The sequence below is a fragment of the Mchenga conophoros genome, linkage group LG3, assembly GCF_057382185.1.
Source record: "Mchenga conophoros isolate Kocher_MC1m ecotype Shallow Benthic linkage group LG3, M_conophoros_male_GT1.1, whole genome shotgun sequence".
NCBI lineage: Eukaryota > Metazoa > Chordata > Actinopteri > Cichliformes > Cichlidae > Mchenga > Mchenga conophoros.
In genome coordinates, this window is record NC_140528.1 from 64051371 (window position 1) to 64066955 (window position 15585).

The 15585-nt window shown below is 41.2% G+C and overlaps 1 protein-coding gene across 2 annotated transcripts in view; it reads right to left on the reverse strand.

The window, feature by feature from the left end:
• Nucleotides 1-180: 180 nt before the first annotated feature.
• The window catches only part of poln (polymerase (DNA directed) nu), an 81259-nt gene continuing 65854 nt past the window's right edge, over nucleotides 181-15585 (reverse strand). For both annotated transcript variants that reach the window (XM_085266593.1, XM_085266592.1), the window contains exons 24-28: nucleotides 3837-3947; nucleotides 3613-3691; nucleotides 3049-3116; nucleotides 2560-2621; nucleotides 181-2053 (exon numbers count right to left, since the gene is read on the reverse strand). In XM_085266593.1, the coding sequence (XP_085122719.1) occupies nucleotides 1967-2053; nucleotides 2560-2621; nucleotides 3049-3116; nucleotides 3613-3691; nucleotides 3837-3947 (407 nt within the window). In that variant the 3' untranslated portion in view covers nucleotides 181-1966. The remainder of the gene's footprint in view (nucleotides 2054-2559; nucleotides 2622-3048; nucleotides 3117-3612; nucleotides 3692-3836; nucleotides 3948-15585) is intronic.

Consider the following 15585-nt stretch of genomic DNA (forward strand, 5'->3'; position numbering starts at 1 on the left):
GATATACTGCAGGTTCTACTTACACACCTCCTGGCAGCGAGGGAGAAGCTCATCTGGAGTCTTGAGAGGGATTCGGGATCGGCTCCTGTTAACGGCACAGGTCGCTGAGGTGAAGTTATCACTTAAATGACCACACTCAATAACCTCAATTACATCCTGGAAAAGAGATTAACGTTCAAGAAGTCTAATTACGTTTTTCATTTTAATTTAATGCCCGACCATTTTAACCTATCAAATCAAAGGTCAAAGCCTAAGTCAGAGTGGAGCAAAAGTGGGATACCAGCACAGTCTGCTGTGCAACTGACACTGCTAAATAAAACACACTCTGGAAAAACAAAGAAGTGTTTGTTTTACCTCCCTCGTGCTTCGAACAACTCCAAAAGCGCGAGTGTCCTCTTGAATTTGCACATACCAGGCTTTCGTTTCCCTCGCAAAGAGGTGGAGGAGGAGGAGGAGGGGGGGCTTTCACCCTTTAACCACAGAACAATGAGAGAATAGAGGGGCAGATTTCCATAACACTGTCCCTTGGTCTGGCTCTGAACTACTCAGACTGACCTGGTGAGAAACACTTTTCTAATGGAGCGGAAAAGGGAAGGTTGATTCCTCTGGAATAAAAACAAAAAACAAGGGAAACTACAGGAATTTAAGTGCATGACAAGACACTACTCATGTTGGATCTGCTGGATGTTCCACATGCACCTTTGTCCCGACAACTCCTACAATTAGCAGCCAACGTGATGTGACATTGCAAATGCATAATGGGGGGGTTAGGCTTTGTTGATCTTGTCACAAGGCGTATGGTTCTGCCAGACACATTTTGCAGGCTCGAAGGGTCTTAATTGCAGGACACTATAAAAAGTGTCTAGCTGTGGCTGCCACAGATAAAGAAAGTCGGTCAGTGTGCCTGGAAGCCGCTGAATGTGCGCGAGCGCATTCATTTCGGCTGCACGGATGGAAAGTGTGGGTGTCGGTGGACGTGCGTGCATGTACGTGTCCATACGAGCATTTGTGGAATGTGTGCGTGTGTGAGAGAGAGAGGCAAAAAAACAAGACAAAAGGGGCGAGTGGGCTGGAGCCAAGTGAGCAGATAAAAGATGAGCTGCAGAGAGCGAAGAGCAGAGAAAAATTAGATCATCTGCTCTGAGTCATGAATGCAGCCAACACGAGGTGAAGTTTATTACACACAAGTGTCTCTGAACACATCGAAGCTTCGTTGCATTAAAACAGCAAAATGTTTTAAATGCAGCTCATTTCTGTTTTAATGCTTTTTCCAAGTATGATTTATCCCTCAAAGGACTCGATAAACACGAATCCACGAAGAGCTTGCTAAAATGTAGCATGCAAATTAGCTTCAGAAATAAATGCATGAAAATGGGAGATAAACGGTGGGACCGGGAATATTTACAAGAACATGTGAGGTTTATTAAACACACACACACAAAAGGCAAAAGAACAATAAATACAAGGAAGTCTTTTCTATAAAACACCACAGAGATAAAGAGGTTAACTACTTCTTTTTTTTTTTTTTAAACCTGAAACAATTTTATGAACCGATAAATATCACGCCCTCTCTTGAACATGAAGTGTTCACCTTGGCAACGACCAGAAAAACATCTAAGAAAATAGTGAGAAAACGGAGGAGGAGATGAGGAGGAGGAGAGGAGGAGGAGAGGAAGAGGACAAGGAATCTTTTTCTGGAGGATGGAGAGAGAGCAAGAAAAAAAAACACCAAACTGGTGCGATCCAGTCTGAGGCTCCTGCCGTTGCCCCCGGATACGGATGGAGAAAAAGTAAGTGGGAGCTTCAGCTGGCTGGTTTCCATAGTGATGAGGATACAGGACAAGTGAAGGGGTACAGATGAAGAGGAGACTATGAGGGGAAGAAAGGAGCTCATCGAGGGGGAGAAGAAGCAGATTCAACAGAGAGGCGTCGCCGTCGAGGAGGTGAAGGGAGGGAGGCGACGCGCTCAAAGAGAGGGGAACATTGGAGGGACGTCAAGCTCAGACATGGACCCCCAAGACTTGCCACTGGAGACTGCCACCTTCAGGGGCACCTGGGAATCACACAGATGAAAAGGAAGGGCGTTGGCTCTTTTTTTTTTTTAAATACATTTTTCTTTAACATGCACCAAACACCACAAAACAACAGCAAACAAACAACAATCTGCTCCTTTTTATCAAAACATGGCAACCCGTGTCCTACATCTCAAACCTTCATAAGGTTTAAAAAGAACGGCCAAATTTTTATCTTCTAATATATCAGTAATTTATTCACGTCAGACTTTTTCACTAAAGGGAAAAGCATCTGACATTTTTGTAAATTTGAGCTTGTTTATTGTGGAACATGTTTATTCTGTTTGGGCTTTCAAAAAGTGATTTGATTCAGAATAGTAGGACCCAGTGTGTTAGTTCAGTCTGTTTGCAGTAACCTGCTTACTGACTGCTTTAAGCCACAGTCCACTAGCAAGAAAATCTACAGTTTCCCATCAATCCTGCACTCCACTTGACATGTGACAAGACCATACCGCCATCTGATTTCAATTACACTTCTTTTACTCACTTTCAGATGGACTCCCAGATGATCAATGTGCTGTAGCGACTCCATGCTACTTCTTACCAGAGCTGCACAAACAAAATCTGTATTTATTTTTGAACAATAAAAAATAATGGTGCATAGCAATTATATGTTAAAGCTTAGGAAACAAGATTTTAATTCACTTAAAAAAATCTTTATTCAAATCTCAGAGTGATCTAAACACTACACTGTTTAAAACACCAACTTTACACATTTCAGGTATTTTCAGTGTGTTATATACTGTCCCCACTGTGACATGGCTCCTGTGTACAATACATTAATGCAGAGAGACGGCCCCGGAGACTGAGGCACAGACAATTGGCTGAAACATATAAAGTGAAACTAATTTAAGAAACAGTTTTGCTTAAAGAAATAAAAGCGTGCTGAAGCTATTGGACTAACCTTTATTTAAGTAAAATTTGACCTGGACCTTTTTTTTAAATTGTCAATAGCTGATAAAATGATTTTCTTTACCTGCAAACTGTTGCACCTGGGAGTCCTCCACTTCATACACAAGCTCATCATGGAGCTGAGCTATAAGCCTACACACACACACACACACACACACACACACACACACACACACACACACACACACACACACACACGCATAGAGTAAACACCACTGTTGCTATTAAAGCTACTAAAAATAAAGAATGAGGCATCTGACTGTTTCAGCAGACTCCTCCGTTTACTTCGCACACTGCTCTGTAATTTTGTTATATATTGGCTTTTGCTTCAACTTTGTTTACTCCAGCTGATTGTTTGGCATCATTACCAGCATTAATCCAGGATCATGCCTCATCTCTACAAATGTAGCTGGCTGGTAAACCACAGCAAGTCGTTTGTGTGTTTTGGTAAGACAAGCTCTGTCAGATCTCCTGCATAAATATGGAACATGAGCAAGTTCTGATTGTGTAGATTTAGTCCGGTATGGAGAGCCAACACGCATTTGCGTATTTTGTCTCGTCAAAGGAGAGAGGAGATTTTGGTAGTCTGTGCATCTTTGGTGAGCAGTGCCATGTTTAGAGGTGGTACCTGGCAGACAGCGAGCTGGAGGAGGAGACCAGGTTAAAGATTCTGATCATGGCCATCTTACAGAGATCCGCAGCAGAACCTGTACATACAAATAAAAACACATACACAACAAACAAGAGGCAAACCCTCCAGGTCAGAGAAGCAGTTTGAAAGCCTACTTCACATGTGAAATATAAAGAGAAGCTGAGAAAAGCATACACAAAGAGTGCTATCAGTCTTCCTACCCTGGACCACAAAGTTGACAGCTTGCCTCTCAGCTTGCATGCGGATGGCCCAGTCTGGGGAGTTGATATTGGGGAGGTTCCGTCTGCGACCCATAATGGACAGCACATAACCTAAAAGAATTGAAAAAATGAATATTTAAATGGAATAATTAATAATGATTTTTCTAAGAATAGTACATTACTTGCTCTGGTTTCCTTGGAAGATATAGTATTTTTTTTAATACCAAAGATCTGATGATCTGGAGGTGTGTGTTAACACAATGGACATTAGGGTTGGGGGGAAAAATTGATACTGTGTAGTATCGTGATATTTTGTTTGCTAATAATGTATCAATACAGGGACAGCAGAAATCGATATTTTGTTACAAAAAAAGTTTTTGTGGACTGGAACATGCTCTGACTTCAGAGCATGTTGATCCTTTTCTGAGCAAGAATCCTGACACTGTCCAAATGTGTTTAACTTTTTTTATTGCAGCAATAAACATGACAGTTTGCTTATTTTAATTTAAGACATGTTTTATTTTAATTAAGTTTAAAACTTTTTTATTTAATGTAAAATTATATTTTGTTTTAATTTACTTTCAAATTCTTCAGTTGCTGAAGGGGCTGCATAGTTTTCATAAATTGCTTAGTTCAGAATAGCTATAATTGTACCAGATGGTTGCATTCAGTTAAGTTGGACTAGACTGTAATACAAACCGTTCAGTTTGTCAACAATAAAACTGACTGAAATGAGAGAAAGACTGAGTGTGAGACTTTGATATTAGATAAAATGAATATTGATAAAGTTTACCTTTATGTACAGAATCTGAATATCGCAAAATATTTTTAAAAATTGCAATATCGTATCGTGGGATGTATGGTGATTCCCACCTCTAATGGACAAATTCACCCCAAGGTCAGAGCATGGAGTGCTCAGAGAGACTGAAAACTCCCAAGAGCTAGATGCAAAACTCTACAGGCCTCAGTCACCAAGTTAAAAATCTAATGACAGAAAAACGAACAAGCATGGTGCCAGCTGCCAGGAGTCATGTGAAGTAAATGTATTTATTCATAGGGTCATTTAAAAACAATAAGCGTTGATCAAAGTGCTGTACAGATAAAAGATTAATATGAATAAGAATTGTATTTGCTCCTTGTGGATAAATTCAGTTGTTTTTGTCTGAGGATAAAACATCATAATACCAAGTTAAAAAAAACAAAACATCAACTACAAAACACAGGTTTAAATGCCAAATAGTAAAAATTAATTTTCAAATGGGTTTTGACGATGTGTTGGTGAGGTCCCAATTTGAAAGGGTGGATGTTCAGTTTAGGTGTAGCTACAAAAAGCTTCTCTCTAAAATGAACACAGCACAAGACGCCTGGAACAATGACATGAACACACAATGATGCAAAGACCACATCTGGAGAAAAGCTCAGCATATGAGCACAAACACCACCGGCTGTCAGCACGGTGGTGGAGGGTGATGAATGATGTGAGAGACCATCAAGTCACAGAGAAAAAGATGAATTCAAGTTATTGTTGCTACAGGTGGTTATTTTTTTTTGGGGTTTTTTACACACTAGAAAAATGTTACCTCAGTATAATCATTCAAATGACAGAGGAAAAAACAGACATAGCTACCTTGGCCTGGGGTTGCCTTTACTTGGTATCCACAGTGTGAAATCATAAATGTAACATTCCCTTTGTGTAGCAGCGTTGTACTGACAACGGTTAATGCAGCCAAAACAAACTATATTTTTTGTTTATTTCATGTTTATTTTATTCCTTGTAAAATCACAGAGACTTCATAGTTCACAAGTCAACTGTGTCAGCTCTGTTGAAGCTGCAGATGTGTTATGCTAGCAGCGGCTAACAACACAACCTAAAGCTTTGAGCCTCAAAGAGAGAGCTGCAGAGATGAGGAGCAGTCTGAACTGATAAATTCCCTTCTTTCTAATTCCACACACAATTTTTATCTCCCACATTTTCAAACTTACAGCCATCAGCTCCAACTAATACTGACTTAAGAGGCATCACTTTAGGCAAATGATCAAAATCTGAGCAGCTCCCGCTGGAGAAACAGAAGGCTTTTTACAGCCCAAGATCTACAAACAGATGGATGCAAGCAGACCTGCAGACGAAGAAAAATGCCAAAAATGGTGGTTTTAAAGCGTGCTGTACACTCGATGACCTGTCAAGAAGCAGATTATCATTCAAAGCTAAAAAACCCTTTGAGTCTTCAAACCCCCCCCCAGTAACAAAAGCTGTTTTAACAACTATACTGAAAGATTCATTTACAACCACGTTTATACAGCTATAAATTTACATAGAATAGAATGCCTCTATTGTCACTATACAGTTGTACAATGAGATACAGAGCATCTCCTACTCAGTGTAAACATGCTGGGGGGGGTACAGTTCTGTAGTGCTATATACATATTAACATAGGGAAAAAGACATACACACACACACACATATATATATATACACACACATATACACACACACACACAGTGGGGCAAAAAAGTATTTAGTCAGCCACCGATTGTGCACGTTCCCCCACCTAAAATGATGACAGAGGTCAGTAATTTGCACCAGAGGTACACGTCAACTGTGAGAGACAGAATGTGAAAAAAAAATCCATGAATTCACATGGTAGGATTTGTAAAGAATTTATTCGTAAATCAGGGTGGAAAATAAGTATTTGGTCAATAACAAAAATACAACTCAATACTTTGTAACATAACCTTTGTTGGCAATAACAGAGGTCAAACGTTTACTATAGGTCTTTACCAGGTTTGCACACACAGTAGCTGGTATTTTGGCCCATTCCTCCATGCAGATCTTCTCGAGAGCAGTGATGTTTTGGGACTGTCGCCGAGCAACACGGACTTTCAACTCCCGCCACAGATTTTCTATGGGGTTGAGGTCTGGAGACTGGCTAGGCCACTCCAGGACTTTCAAATGCTTCTTACGGAGCCACTCCTTTGTTGCCCGGGCGGTGTGTTTTGGATCATTGTCATGTTGGAAGACCCAGCCTCGTTTCATCTTCAAAGTTCTCACTGATGGAAGGAGGTTTTGGCTCAAAATCTCACGATACATGGCCCCATTCATTCAGTCCTTAACACGGATCAGTCGTCCTGTCCCCTTGGCAGAAAAACAGCCCCATAGCATGATGTTTCCACCCCCATGCTTCACAGTAGGTATGGTGTTCTTGGGATGCAACTCAGTATTCTTCTTCCTCCAAACACGACGAGTTGAGTTTATACCAAAAAGTTCTACTTTGGTTTCATCTGACCACATGACATTCTCCCAATCCTCTGCTGTATCATCCATGTGCTCTCTGGCAAACTTCAGACGGGCCTGGACATGCACTGGCTTCAGCAGCGGAACACGTCTGGCACTGCGGGATTTGATTCCCTGCTGTTGTAGTGTGTTACTGATGGTGACCTTTGTTACTTTGGTCCCAGCTCTCTGCAGGTCATTCACCAGGTCCCCCCGTGTGGTTCTGGGATCTTTGCTCACCGTTCTCATGATCATTTTGACCCCACGGGATGAGATCTTGCGTGGAGCCCCAGATCGAGGGAGATTATCAGTGGTCTTGTATGTCTTCCATTTTCTGATGATTGCTCCCACAGTTGATTTTTTCACACCAAGCTGCTTGCCTATTGTAGATTCACTCTTCCCAGTCTGGTGCAGGTCTACAATACTTTTCCTGGTGTCCTTCGAAAGCTCTTTGGTCTTGGCCATGGCGGAGTTTGGAGTCTGACTGTTTGAGGCTGTGAACAGGTGTCTTTTATACAGATGATGAGTTCAAACAGGTGCCATTCATACAGGTAACGAGTGGGGGACAGAAAAGCTTCTTACAGAGGACGTTACAGGTCTGTGAGAGCCAGAGATTTTCCTTGTTTGAGGTGACCAAATACTTATTTTCCACCCTGATTTACCAATAAATTCTTTACAAATCCTACCATGTGAATTCGTGGATTTTTTTTTCACATTCTGTCTCTCACCTCTGGTGCAAATTACTGACCTCTGTCATCATTTTAGGTGGGGGAACTTGCACAATCGGTGGCTGACTAAATACTTTTTTGCCCCACTGTATATACACACATATACATATATATATACACAAATATACAAGCCGTTCTTTAAAAAAAAAAAAAAAAAATGTAATAAATAGTGTTGTGTATATACAGTTGAGTTACTGCACATAGAATTGGTATTGCACAGTGGTGGTCCATAGAGGAAGTGCGAAGAAAAAAAATTGGGGGAGGGCTGTGTTATTGGTGCATGTGTTTGCTGCTCTGCTGAGGCAGTGGGAGGAATACATGCCCATCAGGGAGGGGAGAGGGCAGCCGATGATCTTTTGTGCTGTCTTGACCACACTCTGAAGCCTCACTCTATCCGCCTTGGTGCAGCTGCCGTACCATACCGTGATGCAGTAGGTTAGCAGGCTCTCAATGGACGAGCGGTAGAAGGTCAGCAGCAGGTTGTTGGGCCTTCTTGACGACCGCTGAGATGTTGTCTGTCCAGGAGATGTCAGCAGAGATGAGGACACCAAGGAACCGGAAGGTGTGGACCCTCTCCACACACTCCCCGTTGATGTAAAGGGGGGCCCAGTCAGTGCTGTGTCTCCTGAAGTCAACAATGAGCTCTTTGGTTTTCTTAGTGTTCAGTGCCAGGTTGTTTTCTGAACACCAGGCTGCCAGCTTCAGGACTTCCTCTCTGTAGTCTGCTTCGTCTCCCTTCGAGATGAGTCCGACTACCGTGGTGTCATCAGCAAACTTGATGATGAGAGTGTTGTTGTGGGTCGAACTGCATTCGTGGGTGTAGAGAGAATACAGGAGGGGGCTCAGCGCACAGCCCTGTGGGGAGCCGGTGCTCAGTGTGCGAGTGGAGGAGAGACGAGGGCCGAGTCTTACAGTCTGGGGCCGGTTTGTGATCATGATCAAACCTGCACCGTTTCATCCATTTATGAGAAATATTCTAGTCTAAAATAATCTAAGGTCAGTAATTATGGTTAATTATGGTTAGTTATGGTCAGTAATTAAGTGTTAAAAAAACAAACTGTACAAAGAAAATTAGATTTATTGAGAAAATGATCTTTGTTTCAAAACTAGAAACAAAAAACCCTAAACTTTAAAACATAGTGTTTTATTTTAGTATTACAGTATGATAATGTCATTTTAACACCATTATTATAAATTCACTGACCACTTTATTAAACAACAGCTTACTCCCTTAAATATCCAATCAGCCAATCACATGGCAGCAAATAATTTTGTTTAGGCATGCAAACATTCATGACTTTGAATGTGGCATGATCGTTGATACCAGATACGCTCGTCTGAGTATTTCAGAAACTGCTGATTGACTTATTTTACCCACACAACCATCTCTGGTGTTGACAGAGAATGGTCTGAAAAACAGAAAATGGCCAGTGTGCTTTGAGGTGATAGGAAGGTAAGAGAAACTCTAATAAACACTCTTTACAGGTCAGGTATCCAGAAGATCCTGTCTGAACACATATAACTGCCACAGCAGCAGAAGACCACACCGGTTACCCCTCCTGTCCTGTTAAAACAGGCTACAATTCACACCAGCTCACCAAAACTGGACAACATGCTCCAACATTCAGACGGTGGGATCAGAATTTAGCATAAACAACATGAAAGCATTGATCCACCCAGGCTTAAATTACCACTTCAGCCTGTTGGGATATTTTCTTGGCATATCTTTGGGCCCCTTAGTACCAACTGATCATGATTTAAATACCACAACCTACCTGAATATTGTTGCTGACCATGTCCATCCCTTTATGCCCACAGTGCACCATCTTCTGATGGCTGCTTCCAATAGGATAACAAACCATGCCACAAAGCTTATGATCAAACACCACACACAAAAATATTTAGATTATGGAAATACCTGACAATTTTAACTGTCAAAACTTACTATGAAATAGTTACAAACAAATCCTAACATCAAAGCATCGAATTTAAAAAACAAACATCCATAAAAAACAATTTCCATTAGTGTGGCTACACCAATCTCTGCCATCTACCATTTATTAGTTATATTAAAACATATTTTAGGCTTTAAATATCTACAGTTAGACAATGAGAATTTTATTTATATAGCAAATTTCATTATACGCATATTCAACTCAACTTACAAACTTGTGTAAAACAAGTTACCAATGTTGAGCACCTGTGTAAAATCTCTGCAGGTTTATGATGCCTTAAGGCAATAAAACCCCAGCAAAATATAAAAAAACAAAGAAAACAAAACAAAACAAAAAACACCAGTGATTTTGTGTGAAAAGCCATTTGTTGATAGAGCATTACAGGTGATTATGGTAACAGCAGGCTTACAAAGACACACGCAAACGGCCATCCGCACAAAAACACCGACATCCAAACGAGTCGCACCGTAAAGAAAAGAGAAACACACACATTCCTAGAAAAGTGACACGAACACACAAAGGGCAGCAAGAATGTGCACTGATGTGATACGTACATAATACACATTATCATATGCAGGTATGCAACACACACACAAGCAGCCACACTTACACACAGTGGGCCAGAACATTCCACTAACTGGACAATGGAGCAGGCTGTACAGCCAAATCCCTCTGATATCCCTTACTATGAGCTAATCCAGCTAGGACATGAAACCTGAATGACCCTCTTCCCTGAACGCACACACACACAATCCCGCACACAAGCATAAATGCGCTGGAAACAAGTGCTCTACAGATAGCAACAAACATTAACACTCTGCTCATTGTGAACTGACCCGTGACACATGCATGTGACCTTTATCCCCAGGTATGGTGGTGAATCATACTGGAATGTGTTTGTTTTCACTCCCAACAGGCTGTGTTTTTCCACTGAGAGTGACACAGGCCAGTGTTTTTCAAGTTCAGCCTGTTTTTGTGGTCAGCCTTTTGGAAGTGTTACGGCAACATCACAGAAATCCACGGCTGGGTAACCACGCTGTAGTATAATTAACATCTGGTAAATATATGCTGTGTTATTTCATAATTCATCACCATCCTCCTAATCAAATTAATATTTATAACAAAGACATAAAAAATGAGTTATAAGAGCCCATTCAGCATCAACATTATAGTCAACAAAGGCTGCGCTTCCATGCACCATAACATTGCTTAAACTAAAACTGTTTGACAGCTGGTGAGTTTCTGCCATTCAAACACAAACCCACGCAGTCCTAATCAAGCAGACTAGTTAAGTGTTAATGAACAACACTTACAGTGTTTTTTTTTTTTAATTTGTTACTTTAATTGTTGCCTTTTGTTGCCAGCAAACAGCTGCTCTTTAACAAACCCAACATTTACAATGCAACATGGCGTTTTAATTTGTTGTTTTTTTCCTGCACAGAGGAGTATGTGGACCTCCCCTAAGAGCTTTTACCAAGAGACAAAGCATGACCAGGAGTGTACCTAGTTTTATTTTTTTTTCTCAAATCGGGTTACAATCATTCAGTTATTACAATCTTTGCAGATTGATTGTGCTTAAGAAGGTAATCACCCCCCTAAAGACCCATCATGAGTAAAAAACTGCTTGAGATACATTTCTGGGTAACAGATCAACTGAAGTCCAATATTTACTGTTTTAGCTTAGCCAGTTATTGGTCATTACCAACACCTAAAGAAGCATTTTTTTCTAGCTGATAGATTTTATTTTTGTACCCGGACTCTTGCCTTCAGCTGGGACAGGCTCCAGCTCCACTCCGACCCTGATAAGCAGAAGAAAATGGATCTACTGATGGATGAGCCTTCAATTATGTTTACCTGGTAATTGCTGAGCAAGGGTGTCTGCACGTGAAAGCTGTTAGGGTAGATAATGTTTAAAGTTAACTTGAGGAGTAGTTTAGTTTAGTTTTGACGTTCCAAATACATCAATAAAAAGGCAAAACTCATAATCCAAAAGTAACACTAAGTCCATGAAAACGCAAGTAACAAAACAAACTACAAAGAAAATCAGACACATGATGATATAACAGCCACCAAAGGAATGACAGGATTATTTATACACACACTGCTTGAGGATTGAACACAGGAGGGTAACGAGTAACAGCTTAACCAAATCTAAATAACTACACAGAAGAAGTAAAACAGTGAGACTACTGACTGAGACACAAGACAGCAAACAAAAGGAGCCCTGTGGAAACTAAACAAATAACAAACTCCATTAACACCATCTAGAACTGTCACGGTCCTGGGTCTCCTGACCCAGCGTTTTTAGTTCCTTGTGATGTTTGTAATATTGTACTTGTGTGATTTATTCTATGGTTTCTAGTTTCGATCCCTTGCCCTTCATGTTTCTCTGTGTCCCCTCTGTTCTGTGTAAGTCTGTGTCTGCATGTTTGAGTTCCCCTCTGTGTCCCCTCTGTTCTTAGAGTCCTCTGCCTTATGGTTTATGTCTCTGTGTTTCTTAGTTGCTGTCTCCACTGTGTCAAGTTTGCGTCTCTGTGTGATACTTCCTGTTTTACTTTGAAGGTCCGTGTCTTATGTAAATGTGTCCTGCTTTGCTTGTCTCGTCAGTCCTGATTTCTCCCAGCTGTGCCCTCCTTCTGTGTCTCATTCCCCTCGTTACTCCCCAGTGTATTTAAACCCTGTGTTTCTCTGAGTCAGTGTCACGTTGTCCCTAATGCTGTGTGGATCTCCCTGTGTCTCCTTGTGAGTTTTAGTTTGTTGTTCCCAGTTTAGTTTAGTTTAGTTTAGTTTGTATGTTTTTTCCCTGCCAGCAAATAAAGCTGTGTTTTGAGTTCACTCCCCCGAGTCTGTGAGTCCTGCATTTTGGGTCCAACTCCTGCCTGCCGCACAGCGATTCATGACAAGAACTTTTATGCGTTGTGGTTAGCAACAACAGTAACACCATCGCGTGTCCGCTTGTTTATGTTCCACATAAACCTTTCACAATAAAGCTCAAGATCCTGTTGAGACTTTTCAAAATAAACTGAATCACATGAAAGAGCAGATTATTTACGGATGAGAAGTAAAAAAAGAGCCGCCAGGTGCTAAAAAATAAACCTTAGACTCAAACATTAGAACAGGCTTTCCCCCGCAGCACGCTGCGTAATGAATATTCACAAAGAAAACGGCGGCCTTTACAACTTATGTCTAAAATGTAGAGTTTCATGCATCGGTTAAAACACTCGACTCCAGCTACATGACGCGTAGCTGGAAACACTTCCCGCAAGTCGAGCTGCCCAGATTCACAGAATTTACAGAAAATGTTACATTTTTGTGATTTATATCGTTATCAGACGATAGAATTCTTATATCGGGATATGAGAGTTTGGTCATATCGCACAGCCCTAGCTCACGGTGAAAAAAGACACAGAACATTTGATTCTAAACAAAATTCAAGACATTGAAAGGTTAAAACTCTGGGACCACGACAAAGACAGCTACACAAAAGTAAGTTATAAATTATGTAAGACAGAGTGGGAAAACCTCTGTAGGCTCGATTACTCCATGTGACCAGTCAAACTGTTATGTGATCAACTGTTGGTATAAAAACACAGCCTATAACAGCTTTACTCATATATAAAACGACTCTGAATATGAATCTGATTTTTATTTCAGTTTAGGTATGTAAAATATTGTAATATTTACTGACAACAGAAAAGATTTTATTGGTACTGATTGTGGTGATGTTGCCTAATGTACTGAAATGTTTTCAGCTTAATCTTAAGGTTTGATCATGTAAAATAATTAATCCCTGAAAGGTTTTCAGGGATTAATTATTTTATCACCACAGCACAAATCTTTCTCAGTCATTTCAGACCCCTGTAGGTTTTAATCTATATCAGATATTATTATCATGTTGCAACCATCTAGCGACAGTGAAATACATCCACCATAAACTGAAAATCTCAAAATATTGGTGAAGTAGTATTTCAGGATTAAACTTATCTGTGAGTTACGTAGTTACTGAACAAAAGCTGTGTGCACAGCTGAGAGTTGCAGCCATTTGAGACTACATGTGCAGAGCATGAAATGTGAAATGAGCAGTGAAACGACAGCCTCCTTTTATTTTATTTATGACAAGTATTTCACAGTTCTACTGTCTGCAAAAGTCTGCAGGAGAACTGCACGCACCTGTGCATGAACAATAGGACATCGCAACAGGACGTCTTCATGAGAGTGTTTTCATATCCTTGCATAGCTAGTCCTCCCTATGTCAGTGTAGCCTTAAGAAAGCTTCACTGTTTTTTGTGATCTCTGTGATTCCCTGAATCTGAAGAATTTCAATAAAAAGTGCATGATGTGAGGAACAACAGCAGAGGCTTACCCACAGTGGTGGCAAAGAGTGTCAAACAGAGTGTCAACCATTATGAGAAATGCAGCTGTGACTGAATCATTTTTGTGGTTTGGCATAAACAATCAAAACAACCCTGGTTTTTCTTCATCTCTGCCTTGTTCCTTCTTGGCTGATGCCCTCATTTACTTCCACACAGCTCCTCCTTTTCTTGCCCCTCTGCAATTACGCCGACACCGTGATGCTGACCTCACCTTCGTATTGCCCTTTCCAATACATTTTCAGCAAATATGACAGCAGATGAGGTGGCTCTGTTCATCTCATCTCTGCTCAGTCAACATCCTTCTGAGCAAAACATTGTAGTGTCAGATCAGCTGTGCAGAGCAGGCGAGAGGCTACAGCACATATTAATCCCTGCTCCCTGAGTCACAGCACAGCAGCTAAAACAGCCAGGGACTCTGGTGTAATACAGTATGCTGCCGCTGCTAGCATTGATTCAAGAAGGCTGTTTTATCGATCAGCTAACCTGCTGCTGTGGTATAAGGGAGGGGAAGAAAAGGGAAAGATGAAACATAAAGACTGTAGCGTGGATCAAAAACGCGAGGTTGAAGAGAGAAAGGAACGAAAGAGACAGACTGATGGACAGGATGAGAGAGGGACACACAGACAAAGAGTGTGGGGCGAATAACTTCTAGAGCCGTCCCTGATGGGAGCATCACCATGGTGATGGGCTGAATTAAAGCCCCTGTTTGGCACATCATCGCTCTGGCCCTGAGAACGAGGAGGCTTCCACTGCGATCTCTGCACGGCAGTCTGAAAGAATGAGTCCATTACGGTGCTTCGATCGGCGCCCGTATTGCAGAAGAAAGGGGAAGTGATGAGCAGGTAGTGGGCTGTGTCACCAGTGCTGAGGGTGATGGAGCACCTGTCTGTGTGTAACGGCGTGTTGGTGTTTGTGGAAAAAAAAAAAGGTGTGCGCCGCTGCAGCTGGCGTGAAACACATCCACTGGTCTGACCTAATTTTTGATGTCTGCTACAAAATGAGGTTATTTTTCAACATTTATTAGACCAGATAAATGCTGTTTTTCTGCGCGGCCACAGCCTGACAAAGAATCTGAAGCTGACATAGTGACACAGCTGAATGTTTCTCACTGATGTCGGCTAATTTATCTGGTTTACTCTGTAATTAGCTAGTGTTTTTCTTAACGAGAGGAAAGTCATTATAGCACACATAAGATAAAGTTAAGAAGGGATTAGATCCTTGGCTGGAGGGTGAGATTAGCTCAAACAGCAGTCAGTGAGTGTCAGAGGGTCTGTTCTGAAGCATCCCGCCCCCTGTTCACGCTTGGCTCGTGCACTATGCGCAATCAGGGTTAAAGTGCAGACTTTACACTATTTTGTGTTCAAGTCTCAAGTGTGCTGCGCTGGCAGTTTGGTTAGAATATAAATAAAGGGTCTCGTCCTA